This window comes from Pseudorasbora parva, chromosome 19, assembly GCF_024679245.1.
Source record: "Pseudorasbora parva isolate DD20220531a chromosome 19, ASM2467924v1, whole genome shotgun sequence".
NCBI classification, from domain to species: Eukaryota; Metazoa; Chordata; class Actinopteri; order Cypriniformes; family Gobionidae; genus Pseudorasbora; species Pseudorasbora parva.
Window position 1 is genome coordinate 34,021,868 of NC_090190.1, and position 15,242 is coordinate 34,037,109.

The window sequence follows — 15,242 nt, forward strand, 5'->3', positions numbered from 1 at the left end:
GAGAGTGTCAGATGATTCCTTCCTGTATAACAGAGCACAAGCCAAAGGATTTTACTTAACAATATATAGAACAATCATGGAAGATTGTTGACTGAATTATAATTATAGAAATTATAGAAAGTTTATCATCTGACCAATCTGAAGGATTTTGTGAGATTCTGGTGAGCTTGTCGAGCCTCTAATTATTGACACAAGAATGACACAGTTTGCAATAAAAATTAATATATTCACAAAAAAAAGATATACACGAGTAAAATATCGCACTCACTAAACACTACAAAGGAAAATGGCTAAACTGCCTAGAAAGAACTTCTAAACTACTTAGAAGATTGAATCAACAAGCAAGAATCAATAAGCAATCAAAAACTACAAGCTTCTACACAAATGGATGTTAACAAAGTAAATGACAAGTAGATGAGCAACAGATTGGATAAAGCAGTGAATGGATAATTAGCAGCCTTTGGGGTATCAATTGTGGTCTTTCTGGGTGCTGTTATAAAATAGTAAAATAAGCATATGAATACAGATAACATGTCTAATGTATCTATCTGTATACGCTGACCATAGGTGAACAGTCTCTACACAAATCGCAATCTCATATACCAACAACCTAATGCCAAGGCCTTTGAAAGTGGTTTGGTTAGCTTATATTTACGCTCCATGTGGTCGGTTGATCAGTCCGGCGATAGGATACATCCACTTTGCTCGCAGTGGTAGTAGACTGCATTGTGTTCCAACAGTTGCAGAGCTCATGGTTTTATCAAACAATGGTCTCAAAATTGCTGCCAATAATATAAATTAATCACCAGTAGGTGCCTGACATATATATAATCTGTGGAGTTCTTTCTGCATGTTAGATATTAACCACAGCTAAATTCTTCTTCCTCAAATATGGCAATATGTTATTTGTTATCTGTTTGATGGGTAAATGACTTACAGTATTTTGATGCAACGAAGTTCATTAAGTTCTTCGAGCAACCAAAAACTCTTTTCAAATCTCAGCCACTCCATTTGAACCTCGCCAAAAAAAAACTTGCCGCTCACCAAGACAGAGAGAAGACTCCTTTGCATAGCAACATGCTACCCATGAACCGGCAAACGAGGCTACACCCTGCAAAGCAAACATTTCATTCAACCAAAGAGGGACAACAACCGAAGTGTTGTTCTTTGAGACACCAAGCATCTACTAGGTCTGTGTGCCTCAAAAGAGAACTTGTATATTCCTTCACACACTGGCGAGCGCGTCAATCCATCGCTTCATGCCATTGCGGAGACTATATTCTTTCCAGTTAAATCCCAAAATGCACACAAACGTGTCCCTGCTCTTGATTTTAAACATCCTTGATTTTAATGAAGGGAAGAAAAAAAACATACCACCCCACTTTTCCCTAACTTTACCCATATCCCACCTCAATATCAGCAAGTGTATTTCAGTATAATATGAACACTATTCATATTTCATTGTACTTATTTTTTTATGTAAGAATATAGTAGGTGTCATGAACAGGCTTTTTTTCTTTTTTATACCGTTGTCTGAGGTCAACTAATGGCGTTTGTGTGATTTTTACATTCAGAAACATCATAACTAATAATTAATAGGCTATTTTCTACACTGGTTTTGAGGCTCTCTTCTGAACGCTGGGTTCTGATGGGCGTGCAGCACTGAAGCCTTGGAAGTAAACGCACACGGCAAGGATTGGAGAAGATTTGCATATATAATGAGCTTTAGCCCCCCTGTCATATCTAGCCCCTGTCACTTCAGTTCACATGAGGGAGAGATTATTTTGAAAGCGGCAACTGCAATGATTCTCTCGACCACAGAGCTCGTAAACATCTTTATCAAATAAACACAATGATTTATTTCTCATCCACCCCGCGATTGATTGGAATATTATTTCTGTATTACATGGCCCGCGGGATCGGTCGATATAAGCGTGAACCGCGCACACACACAGACACACACGTGCACAAGCAGATCAAGAAAGAATTTCTACCAATGGGCGTACGGATTGCTAGGTCTGGAAAACACACAGCCCCCGGTTTACTATAACTACATATAAAAAAGATGTTTTACTCACATAAGTTTGTTGCACCATTCCTGTCGGATCCAATATAGAAGGACAGCATTGTGTTTTAATCTAATTCCGAATATGTCTGCAAATCCAGCACTTGAGGCTTGTTTACAAATGATTCCGCAGTGAAATGAAGCGAACACACGTATACAGTCTACCCCAAGTGAGCTGGAACTTCATTAAAAATAAATGAAGTATCACACATTCCTAATATTAGGATCCAAAGGAAGCTTATGCAGCAACTGTGTTCTTCCACAATTTTTTGCTATCTTCTTCCACATGTTTATTGCTACTGACTAGTGATCTGAACAGCTCCATGAGTCGGTGGGCGGGGCTACTGAATTACACGTGCTGTAGAGGCGGTGTTTCGCTGCGCGATGACGTAAGGATGAAGCACACGATCGTTTTTTATTTTATTTTATTGAAAGGTAGGATTACTGAAGACACCTCAAAGCCTCCCCCTTTGGGCTTCCTGCAGATTACCGTAGATATCATAATAAGTGTGCAGCCTATTTTCGTTGTGACTGGCTTGATGGGAGTAAATCACTAAATGTTGTGTTGTTAATGTGCCGTGTCGGTAAAATCACTATATTATAAGAGCCTAGCCGTTTATCAAGAATGCTGCTCGGGTACCAAAGATCGGACGTTAGATCTACACATGACAAATCATATCTCTAAAACTTCCGAGCCCGTGGCCAACGTCAGAAGGACTGGCTGAGGAAAGGCTGCTCTCGGCGGGTTAATGAGCGCTGAACACCCGCAGATCGCCTGGATCACACATCTTGGAAAACGCTAGATAAAATTGTCAAATAGGCGCTCTCCTTATAAATAAATCACAGATTTAATCTTTAAACAAGAACATTCTCGCCTGAAAAAGTCTTAAAAATGAAAGCTTTGGCATAAGTTATGCTGGGAAGACTCAATTACTACGTCACTTATTGCCTTCACTTCAATCCAATTATATTCTCATGCTCACGGTATAAAAGCTCGGTACTTACACACGTTTGAGTTCGCAGATACTGAAGCGATGATTACCCCCATCCTCCCCACCATACCAGGATGGCCCTGACCATACCTCCCGGGGGGTCGGCTGGGCCCCTGCCCTCGTCTTCAGGCAGGAATGGCAGATCCGATACCCTCGGATTATGCACTACGGACGGGGCCTACACCAAATGGCTTTGTATATCATCAGCTTGCTGAGCTACCAATAAATGCACTATTGTCTAAATTATTCTCCCGAGTCTTTCCTGTAGAACGACTATTTGTGACACAATAACAGTAGTATTTTTAAATTATGTGGAGTTTCTCGTCCGCTATTGTCTTGCTGGTTGCTGGTTTTATATGGTACTGTTAGTTATAAATATTATAATTAGCTAGCTACTGTAATGTTATAATGCTTAATATTTGAAACAACCCAATAAATTTGTTAAACATCTTACATTTGGGTATTTAAGATAGGTTGGAGGTTATCCTAACTAAGAAGTTATTTACAATGATTTTTAAGAACAGTATTTTCGTGAATATGAATACTTCTTAAATTTTATCTTAAGAACAATAAAAAAAAGGTTTTGGGAATACAAAATATTCTTTAAAATTCTTGCTTTGGTCTTTGTTCTGGTAATTCTGCTAAACTATAATTACTAAAACTAAAACTGAAACTAAATATATAAAAATGTTGTGTTCACAAAATAAAAGCTAAAATAAAACTAGCAAAACCATTAATGAAACTAACTAAAACTAAACCGAAATGTATAGCAAAATTGAAAACAATATTAAAATAAAAACAATTTTAAAAATGCAAGACTATAATAAAACATAATAAACTTGGTCCAATCAACTGAATTTACCACAGTTGGGCTCCAATCAAGCTGTAGAAACAGCTCAAGGATGATCAGTGGAAAGGGGATGTACCTGAGCTCAATTTTGAGTGTCATGGCAAAGGCTGAAAGGTGATTTTTTTTCATGTGATATGAAAAAAAATTCAAACAAACTTCTTTCATGTTGTCATAATGGTGTATTGTTTGTAGAATATTGAGGAACATAATGAATTTAATCTATTTTGGAATAAGTCTGTAACAACAAAATGTGGAAAAAGTGAAGCGCTGTGAATACTTTCCGGATGCAATGTGAAGTTGGACCATATATTTGTATATATTATTTATATAATTATTATACCCCTAATCCATTACAAATGAGACAGTTTATCAATTATTACTACATATTTAGTGTAAATTAAAAAAAATACAGATAATATGTAATATAAATGTTGTAATTGTATACCTGTGTACTGTATATTATCAACCATATAAACTTCACAATTTTCACTTGCACTGATATAGTAAGTTTTTTTCCTTTTTTAATGTATTTACGGTATGTACTTCATATACTTCTTCAGCAGTAGAGAGAAAATCTTGCTGATTCTTTTGTGAGAATTGAATCGCAGTTTATGTGGTCACACTTTAGAATAGGGTCCAACTCTCACTAACTATGGCTTTTGCCCTAATTAACTCCTAATTGCTGCTTATTAATAGTTAATAAGGCAGTTATTCAGTTTAGATGCAGAATAAGGCATTAATATGTGGTTTATAAGTAGCTACTAATAAATGGCCAGTATCCTAGTTATATGCATGCTAATAAGCAACTCTTAGAACTGAGAATTGGTTCCTAAACTAAAGTGTTATCCTCTATGTTTCAAGGTATATCATTGGTTGTCTTCTACTGATGTCACCCTTTCACACTTTCTAAAGCCTGAGTTGACAGAGAAAGTTAATGATAAGCGTCATGGTATCAACAAAGCCTGAATTGGTTTGGTTTTGTCAACTTGAAATTAATCCTGTAACCCAGAATTTGTTCAACTACCATCATGGTACTGGCCCCTGGTATTTTATGGCAATAATTGGACATACTCAGAATAACTTGCCTGAATGTGACTTTGCACTGGTATGTGAATCACCTGATCCACGTTTTCTTTTAATACCTGTCAGATAATTCAAACACTTCAATTTTGTGAAATCAAAAATTCAATAATTTCTTTGATAGAAGAAATTGCATACCTTGGCTGACTATTGAGGGTTGGACGTTTTGGGCCAAACTGCCTAAAAATAAAGAAAAATGGAGTTTGTTTTGTTTTTCAGGCTTTCTAATTATTTTTCCATGAATATGGAATTCACTCTAGGTAAATCATTTTGGTTAGGCCATGTATATGTTTGTCATCTAGTTAAGATGAATTACTTTCACCAACAGTACAACATGTTTTACTTATACATAAGTCACAACAATCCTAAAGGATTTCAAACAACAAGAGCTGTCAGATAACCTTTGGCCCAGAGTTGCCTGTTTGTTTATTTACAGTATATAAACAATTAGGGCTATTCACATAAATAAATTGTGGTAGTCTTCGGTATATTACATCCCAACAATTGGACATTTAAACAAATAAATATGAAAAATTATGATTATAATTTGGTTTAGGAGGGGATACAGTGGGGAAAAAACATCTCTCAATTTAAATGATTACAAAATTAGTTGGCTTACCATCAAAGGAAATTCCTGACAGTGCAGATTGTGATGGCACGGGATTTGATTTTTGATTTTTTGATATGACTGGTCTGTTTACATAAAATAACAATATTACTAATACATGACCATGATGTGAAAGCACAAATTAGCCTATACTATGTATTGGTCACTATGTAACTTGCACTGTGTCAAAACACTGTTGGAATACCCCTGCATGATTATGAAGCATGTATTGAATTAGTCCAATGCTGTGACCGAATGTCTGGGTGGGTGACGTCATCGACCAAGAACTATAAAGCATAATCAAACAAAGCAGAGTTAGCATCTGTGCCTTCAGCAAGTGCTCTGTGTGTGAATCTGTGTCCTTTGTGTTTTTGTCTGTTAATTATGCAGTTCTGAGGATCTGGATGTTGTAAGTATTGAGACAAGAGCAACTGCAGACACTGGTCACTGGAAGTCACTGGTGGAGATGATCACTCATGCGGTCGCTAATTAAGTATTGAGTGGCCAGCAGACAAACACATATCAAGGCAGAGAAGCAAGTTTGATGAACGCTTCAGTTCCTACCTTCACGTGTTTCACCTCCATGTCTGTTCTTACCGTTTTTTTCCCAACCTCTACACCGAGGTGTCAAAGCCTTTAAACGTGCAAGCATTCATGGACTTAAACAACATGGCTATGGGACAATGCCCAGGGCCGAAAAGACACTTGTGAGCCATCTCTCCCTTGAGTCTGCATCGCCCCTCAAAGTTCCTTTGGTGGGTAATGCTAATTCTGTGGCAGGTCAGGCTGCAGGCGTGCTTGCATACCATATAAATTTTGCCTGCTAACAGACGAGAGCGAAAGCGGACAGGTCAGTGCTGGCATAACTTTGAGAATTACATCAGGCTGAAAATTTGTCTCTCTACTAAGGAGACGGCCAAGTCAGTGGACCATTCTATGGCATCACTGGTGGCATCTCTGGCTGAACTTGGCAGGAATAAAAGGGAAGGAAAAGAGCTTTCTCCAGGGCTCCCTACTTTCTCCTGTTGGCCTCTTCGGTGATGCTGTAAACCCAAGAATTTTAAGGAAGAGAAAAAGCAGGTGGTGACATTCCTGAAATTCCTGCCTCGCCGAGCTCGTGTCTCAGGGGAGAGCAGCCCCATCTGTCAGCTAGCTCTTCACAAAGGCCACAACAGAATCAGAGTGTTGTGTCCTGTGCTCCTCAGCGTGGCAGCACGGTGCTCTTAGGTGAATTCTAAGAGCGAATCTAAGGACCATTATTGTCGCGAAGAAGGCTTTGTCTAAAAAGATGTCCTGACACCACTGGCACAAGGCTTCTGAGGGTAATCCCCTCCAGGGGAAGACACATTCCACCTCCATATACAAGATGCCCATCTTCCCTCTGTACCCTCTGGGGGGCGTTCCGCCAACCCTGCCTTTTTGCCGGGGAGAGGTTGTCAAACCAGTTGTTGCCATTCCTTTTGGGGCATTGTGTTTGCTGTTCAAAATACACCAGAGGCCTAGTCTCGGTTCGGGTGGAGTGAAAACGTCTACCAAATATATCTCATTGGGTCCTGCAGAGTCTGGGTTTTACAGCTGGTACATCAGATCTGTGGCAGCACTGTAGGGAAGCTCAAATTTGAAATGCTTACTCTCAGCCAAATTGTGGCACAAATCAGGTCTGGGGACTGGTTTGTCACAATAGATCTCAAGAAAGCCTACTTTCATGTGTCCACATGTCAAGATTCCTATTAATACTTTAAGACCTATCGTACTGCAGGCCTCCTCCCTTCCAGACATCGGACCATGAGAAACTAAATCTAAATTAAATCTAAACTAAAATTAAATCTCCTCTGCTACATTAGGGCCTTAGCTGTTTATGTCCACAGAGCTTCGATGTGAAGGAAGTCTGAATAATTGTTAATTTGTTTCGGGTCACCCAGGATGGGTGGTTGAGGCTATCTCACTTGCTTATGAGTCAGCCAGTCAGTCTTCACCTTTGGTTGCACGGGCCAACTCTACTAGGAGTATGGCTACTTCTAAAGCTTTATTGTCAGGAGATTCCCTCCAGGATTTTTGGAATGCAGCAGGCTGGTCCTCAACACACACATTTGTGAGGTTCTATGAACCTGACTGTTCATAGGTGCCCTTGTCTTATTGTGCGCATAGATTTCACACGAATGGACACTTGCTCTTATGGCAGCATGGGTTTAGCATTCCCTGGAGAGGGAACGAGATTCTGCGTCACCCTACATACTCCCTGCATGCCAATGATTAACTTGCTATAAGTATTTCAGAAGCTTACTCTGTTTGATTGGGGTACGCTTTATAGTTCCAGGTCAATGACATCACCCATCTATGATGTTACTTCATGCCATTGGACTGATTCCATACGTGCTTCACTTTGCAATCACGCAAGGTCGTTCCCACAGCGTTTCGACACAGCATCTTATTCCCTCTTCCCATGAACTATGGGTACATGCATAACTGAGACGTTTCATTATTATGTATTTTGAAAGAGACAGAAGTTTTATCATATTTTTCCAAATCTACTTGATTGCAATAAGAGTCCATTACTTACTGTTCTGTCTGCTCATTCATTGCTGCTTGTTTTTCCTTGGCTTGCTCGTAAGTGCCTAAAATAAGATAAGAAAATATTATATTATCAAGAATTATACAAGTCATAAAAGATACACTTTCCACAAATGGCTATTTTTATTGAAATGTCTTAAATTAAACACTCTAAAGTTCATTGAAATATGTTGAATATTAGATCATAAATTGATAATACAATACATTGAAAATACAGTATATTATCATTATATTACATCTTTTTTTTTTTTTTTTTTAATTGCAGATTGCTATTTATTTCCCAACGACTCAGCTTACCCATTGAAATTAAATGAAATAAATAATACAGATGCTTTCTTCGAATTTCAGTTGAGAAATAATATATAATGTCATGTCTCCGGGCTTGTAGGACAACTTAAGCAAAAGTGGTACAAATGACATACAAGATTTAAACAGAAGTTAGTAACTGTTACCAAATGCTGCGTGAAACTGAATAGCTAATTTATCCCATGGTTTATTTCCTGTTGAAGGCTCAAGTCTGTTCTGAACCGCTTCCAAGAATTTTACTTGTGATCTGAATGGGGGCCAGTAACATTGGTTCTTGTCTTTGGTAAGCCAGTTTGATGCTACCACCATCACCTCATCTGAGTCTTTTAAGGTAACAACTGTATACATGGTCATCCTGCAATAGATAATTAAATATGTGAGTCAGCAAGTGAGTAAGCATGAAAGCAAGAAAGTAAGAAAGTAAGTAAACAAACAAACAAACAAACAAACAAATAAATAAATAAATAAATAAATAAATAAATAAATAAATAAATAAATAAATAAATAAATAAATAAATAAATAAATAAATAGCTCACTCTCAAATTTTGCCAACTATAAGAAACTAATAGACGACACTAAAATGCAATTTGTCCAATATGGGAACAATACGGGAACACACACACACACACAATCATCAAATGGTGGGACTTCCACCAAATATTATTAGTCATCTTGATAATTGAAGTGTGGTCCTCACCTTCCATCACTTTCCATTGATTTATCTTTTTCCTCATGTCAATTAGACCCATATCTCAAATCAATCTCTTTACACACCTCACTCTCCGTATCAATTTCAGAATATTTTTTTATGCTTTTTCCATGAATCCATCACAATCCTCACCTGAAGTCTTATTATGCATACTAATTAGATGTAATGGTTTATTTCTTTTTACACTGCATAATGTGTTTATATTATACTCATTATACATTGTTATAATATATTATACGTTGTTACACATCTCTCGTGCGCATGCGTGGGCGTTTGTGGAGTGACAGAAACGTGGCTGTGAGAGCGACTGTGAAGTTTGTTTCTTTACATTTCCTTTTTTCCTCTTTTCACAAAGTTAATATTTGGTGAATTGTTAGTTTTTCAGCGGGTGTTTGAGATGGAGACTCACTCGGCAGGGTGTGACTCCTCTCTCTCACTCCGCCATGGAGTTAGATGTGTACCTGAGACCGGCGTCTCGGTGGAAGAAGTGCTCGTGGCGATAGGCGAACAGGTGGGGTATGACAATGTTGTGTCGGCCTCACGGATGAATAGGGCCATTGTGGTCTTTCTGAAGGAACAGAACTTAACCAATCGGCTGGTTGAGAGCGGCATTTGGGTGAGTGGTGTTTATACTGTCATTTCTCCGCTGGTGTCTCAATCGAGCCTTATAACGATCTCAAACTGTCCCCCTTTCATACCAAATCATGACATTGAGAAGGAATTGTTGAGATATGGAAAAATAGCTAGTGGAATTAAAATGGTTCCACTAGGATGTAAAAATGAGTCACTGAAACATGTCATGTCCTTTAGACGGCAAGTATTTATGTTTTTAGATTCAACAGTTCTTGACATTTCCTTTGTATGAAGGCAAGTCCTTCAAGCTCTATGCAAGTACCGGAAGTTTAAAATGTTATGAATGTCATGAAATAGGACACAAAAAAGATGTGTGCCCTCATAAAACGAACACCGAAAATAATGAGGTGGATAATGAAAAAGCAGGACCGAGTGGGTTAAATGAAAAAGCAGGACAGAGTGGATCAAATGAAAAAGCAGGACCGAGTGGGTCAAAAGAGAAGGATGGTGTAGTAAGGAGCTTAGATGAAACAGAAAAAAGGGCGATGAATTAGAAATGAACGAAACACAGAATAATCAGGATGTAAGTTGTGAAGTAAGAATTGTAAAAAATCGTGATACTGGTGGTGAGAGAGTTGAGGTAAGCGAGGTAACTGTTTCTCAATGTGAAGATGAAACTGGACACAGGAATAATCATACAGGTGCAAGTGAGGTCGATGATAGGGATGATGAAATGGAGGAGATAGCTGAGGACGTCTTTCAGAAATGTCTGATATCATTTCTCAGAGTGGTGATGATCAGTTATACACAGTGAATGAAATTAATGACTTCTTGGATGAAACTTTTGGAAAGACTTTTGATGTCGAGTTTTTTTCCTGATGTTGATAGATTTGCGAGATCAGCAGTTAAAATACAGAAGACTGTTGGATTAGAAGAATTGAGTCGGAGGAAAAGATTTAGACTGAAAAAAATTGTGACGAAATTACGGAAAAGGAAAGATAGGGTTAAAAAGCAGTATACATAATGAATAAGTCACAAAGGTTACTTCTTTCTCTTTCTGTCTGTTTTCTTCTAATTGCTTGTCTTTCTCTTTTTTCTCTTTTCATGGAGAGCATAAAAATAGGGACAATAAATATCAATGGAGGAAGGAATTCTAGTAAAAGAGCCGCTTTGTATGAATTTATTCAAAACAAACACATAGATATATTTTTTTTGCAAGAAACCCATAGCGACTTGGGTAATGAAGTAGAATGGAAAATGTGGTGGGAGGGTAAAATCTTTCTAAGTCACGGCTCAAATCTAAGTGGAGGTGTTGCGATTCTATTTTCAAAGAAGCTTAATTTGACTAATATATCTTCCTATGAGATAGACAAGGGCAGAATATTGATTGTACAGGTGGAGTTAATGGGATTTACCTTTCTTTTTATAAATGTTTACTACCCTAATAATGGAGCAGAAAGAGTAGAATTTTTTTTTTAATTATGTAGTGAATTAAAAAAAAATTGATAATGCATGTATGGTTCTTGGGGGTGACTGGAATTGCACCTTAGATTTCATACTAGACCGAAATGGCGAAGAACCGTATCCCCAGTCTGCTAATTCATTAAGCAGTTTAATAAGGAAATATGACGTATCTGATGTTTGGAGGGAAAAACACCCAACAGTAAAACAGTATACATGGGTTAAAGCTTCTCATGATTATATTAGTGCTGCGAGGTTAGATAGGTTTTATGTAAGTAAAAATAATTCTAATAGAGTTTTAAAAGCCAACATTTTGTTTTGGTTTTACTGATCATCATTTGTGCATGATTGAAATGAGTTTAAAAAAGTCACAGCCTTCTAGTTACTATTGGCATTTTAATTTGAAATTATTACATGACTCTATATTTTGTGAAAAGTTTGGGCTATTTTGGTCTAAATGGCAAGAGCAAAAAAGTGATTATGAAGATTTAGTACAATGGTGGGAAGTTGGAAAAGCACAAATAAGAATTTTTTGCCAGAACTACACAGTCCACTCAAACAGACTTGTAAAGAGTACTATTAAAACACTTGAGAGAGAAATAACTGAAATTGAAGAAGGAATTATTGAAGGAAACTTAGAAAAAGGGGATCAATTAAGAGAAAAAAGGACTGTTTTAGCATCCCTGTTCAATGAAAGAGCAAAAGGTGCTCTGATCAGAGCCCGTTTTTCCGCAATAAGAGAAATAGATGCTCCGAGCTCATACTTCTTTAACTTGGAGCGAAAAGAAGGAGAAAGAAAACTCATGTTACATTTGAAACTACCAGATGGGACTCTAACAACTAACCCGAAAGAAATGAGAAACCATGCAAAGAACTTTTATACTGAATTTTTTGAAGCAAAAGACTGTGACATTCACTGCATGGATGACCTACTAAGAGATCTGCCAAAGCTTACCGATGATCAGAGACAATGGCTTGATGCGGATGTTCAATTGGATGAACTATCAGAGGCGGTAAAGAAACTTTCTAATAGCCAGTCCCCTGGCATTGATGGACTTCCTTCTGAGTTTTATAAGCAATTCTGGACTCTTTTGAAAGATGATATACTTTATGTTTTTAGAGTTTCTTATAAAAAAAAAATGAACTTCCAACTAGTTGTAGAAGAGCGGTTCTTTCGTTATTGCCAAAAAAAGGTGACCTTGGACTGTTGAAGAACTGGAAACCAGTGGCTTTGCTGTGCACGGATTACAAAATTCTAGCAAAATGTATTGCAAATAGATTAAAACTTTTTTTAGAGTATGTTATTAATGACTTTCAAACATATTGTGTGCCGAAAAGAACAATAACTGACAATCTTTTTCTTGTGCGTGATGTTATGAATCTAGCAAATGCTGATAATGAGGATGTGGGTTTTCTGTCAATTGACCAGGAGAAAGCTTTTGATAAAGTTGATCATCTGTATTTATTTAAAACTCTTAAAGCTTTTGGTTTTGGTGAGATTTTTATCTCTTGGATCAAACTTTTATATACTGGAGCTTCTGCATTGTTAAAGGTTGGAGGTGGGCTAAGTTGTCCAGTTTTTGTACATAGGGGCATAAGACAAGGCTGTCCTTTGTCAGGACAGCTGTACTGTCTAGCAATTGAACCGCTACTATATAAACTTAGGGAGAAGTTGCAAGGGTTTATAGTGAAAGGTTGTGAAAACAGGCCAATTATCTTTTCGGCTTATGCCGATGACATCACTGTTTTTATAAGAAGTGATACAGATATCATGAATCTAACAAATGCTTTAAATATTTACGAAAAGGCCTCATCAGCCAAAGTTAATTGGGGTAAAAGCGAAGGATATTTGTTAGGAGATTGGCAAGGAAGGACCCCTCCAGTGCTTCCAGGTGGAGTTAAATGGGGAAGAGATGGTTTGAAGTTGTTGGGAGTATTCTTAGGAACAGATCAATACAGGCAGAAGAACTGGGAGGGTATGGTGGAGAAAATGTGTGACCGGTTGTCTCGATGGTCATGGGTGCTGCCCCAGCTATCGTATAGGGGCAGGGTATTGGTCACAAATAATCTGGCTGCAGCAGCATTATGGCACAAGATGAATGTGCTGGATCCCCCGGAATGTGTGGTTGAAGAGCTACAAAGAAAGCTAGTTGACTTTTTCTGGGATGGGCAGCATTGGAAAAAATCTGCTGTACTTTTTCTACCCACTCAGGAGGGAGGACAAGGCCTGATGGACATCAAAAACAGAATAAAGACTTTCCGACTTCAAGCAGCACAAAGATTGCTGTATGGGGAGCCGTGCTGGGCTGATACAGCGTGTGCTGTGTTGAGGAAAATGAATATCTTCAAGTATGATGTACAATTGTTTTTGATCAATTTGGCCAACATGGACTTGAGGAATGTTTCCCCTTTTTACAAGGCATTTTTGAAAGCATGGACATCAGTTTTTAAGGTCAAGAGGGTTCTCACAAACATTGGACTCTGGACAGAGAATGAACCACTTTTTAACAACCCACTGATACCAGCACCGGCACTGGAGTCCAGAAGCATTCAGAATGTAATGGCAAGAGCGGGATGTACAAGAATTGTTGACCTAAAGACTGGTGAAAACTGGAAAAGTCCAAAAGAGATGTGCAACGAAACAGGAATCAAGTCTGCAAGGATAATAAAGAGAATAATGGATGGAACTGTTTCCGCATTATCTTCTGTTTTCAGACAAAGCTCAGAAGAAAATGAGGTTCCTGAACAGAACAGAGGGAGTCTTTTTCCCCAAGTGGAAGTTTTAGCGGCGGTGGATGGAGAGCCAGAGGAAGGTTCTCTCCTACATTTCAGGACTCCTGTGCTGGAAGGTTTTGAGACTGTTTCAAAAAAGGCCCTGTATAATATTTGCGTGAAGGTGTCCCATTATAACGTGCTCAAAGACTGCAAAGAGACTAAGTGGTCAGATGTGTTTGGGCCAGACTCGTCCCCTAGAGGATGCTGGAGGTCCCTGTACAAACCTCCTATAGAGAAACGCACTGCGGATCTCCAATGGAGGGTTGTACACTGGGCGGTAGGTACAAACAGACACGTGGCACACATTGACCCCACTGTAGGGAAAGAATGTCTTTTTTGTGGCAATGAAGAATCGGTAGATCATTTGTTTTTATATTGTTTAAGGTTAAGCGAATTGTTTCAGGTCTTAGATAGGTGGTTTAGAGATTGGGATGTAGGTTTTAATAACGATTTTTTTTATTTTTGGACCAAAATATGTTGCATCAGACAGAAAAAAGATCTCGTTAATTAATTTTGTGATTGGAGGAGCAAAGATGGCAATCTGGTTAACCCGGAAGAGAAAAATGAAAGGAGAGGGGGAGATAGGTCCTGAGGTGGTCTTAAAGGCTCTTACAGTAACCAGAATCAAGGCAGAGTTTGCATATTTTAAACTAATGAATAATGTGGACAGATTTATTGAAATTTGGGCTTTGAATGATGTTTTGTGCTCTGTGGATTATGAAAATAAGCTGGTTTTAAATCTATGAGGTTATGTGACTGTGTATTTTTTTTAAAAAAAGTTTGTAAAGTTTGTAAACAATTTGCAATTTTTACTTTTGACTATGCGATTGTATGGTTTCTCAGAATGGATATATGTGTGTATTTACCAATGGACCTAATGAAACAAAAGTTTTTCTTATGAGGAATGTCTTATAGTGTAAATATAAATAAAGGTGTGTTTAAAAGTCTGTCTCTCTCTCTCTCTCTCTCTCTCTCTCTCTCTCTCTCTCTCTCTCTCTCTCTCTCTCTAGACATCTGAAGGGCGGCGCACGCGTGTGAGCACGTGTATGTGTCTGCGGGTGGTTCGCTCTTATATTGTCTCATCTTGTGGGCTATGTGTAATATAAAAATAATATTCCAATCAGTCGCGGGTTGATGAGAAATAAATCATTGTGTTTGTTTGATAAAGACTTTTACGAGCCCTGAGATCGAGAGAATCATTCTGGATGCAGCTTCTCCCTCAATCTCTCCTCTCCCTCGTGAACTGACAGGG

At 38.1% G+C, this 15,242-nt stretch overlaps 1 protein-coding gene across 6 annotated transcripts in view; it reads right to left on the reverse strand.

The window, feature by feature from the left end:
* Positions 1 to 15,242, reverse strand: part of LOC137048218 (nuclear GTPase SLIP-GC-like) — a 52,365-nt gene that overhangs the window by 22,220 nt on the left and 14,903 nt on the right. Inside the window, exons 2-6 of one of the 6 annotated variants that reach the window (XM_067426273.1) lie at positions 8,618 to 8,826; positions 8,155 to 8,209; positions 5,607 to 5,680; positions 5,126 to 5,167; positions 4,993 to 5,049 (exon numbers count right to left, since the gene is read on the reverse strand). In XM_067426273.1, the coding sequence (XP_067282374.1) occupies positions 4,993 to 5,049; positions 5,126 to 5,167; positions 5,607 to 5,680; positions 8,155 to 8,209; positions 8,618 to 8,825 (436 nt within the window). In that variant the 5' untranslated portion in view covers position 8,826. The other 5 variants (XM_067426274.1, XM_067426276.1, XM_067426277.1 and 2 more) reach the window with 5 other exon arrangements.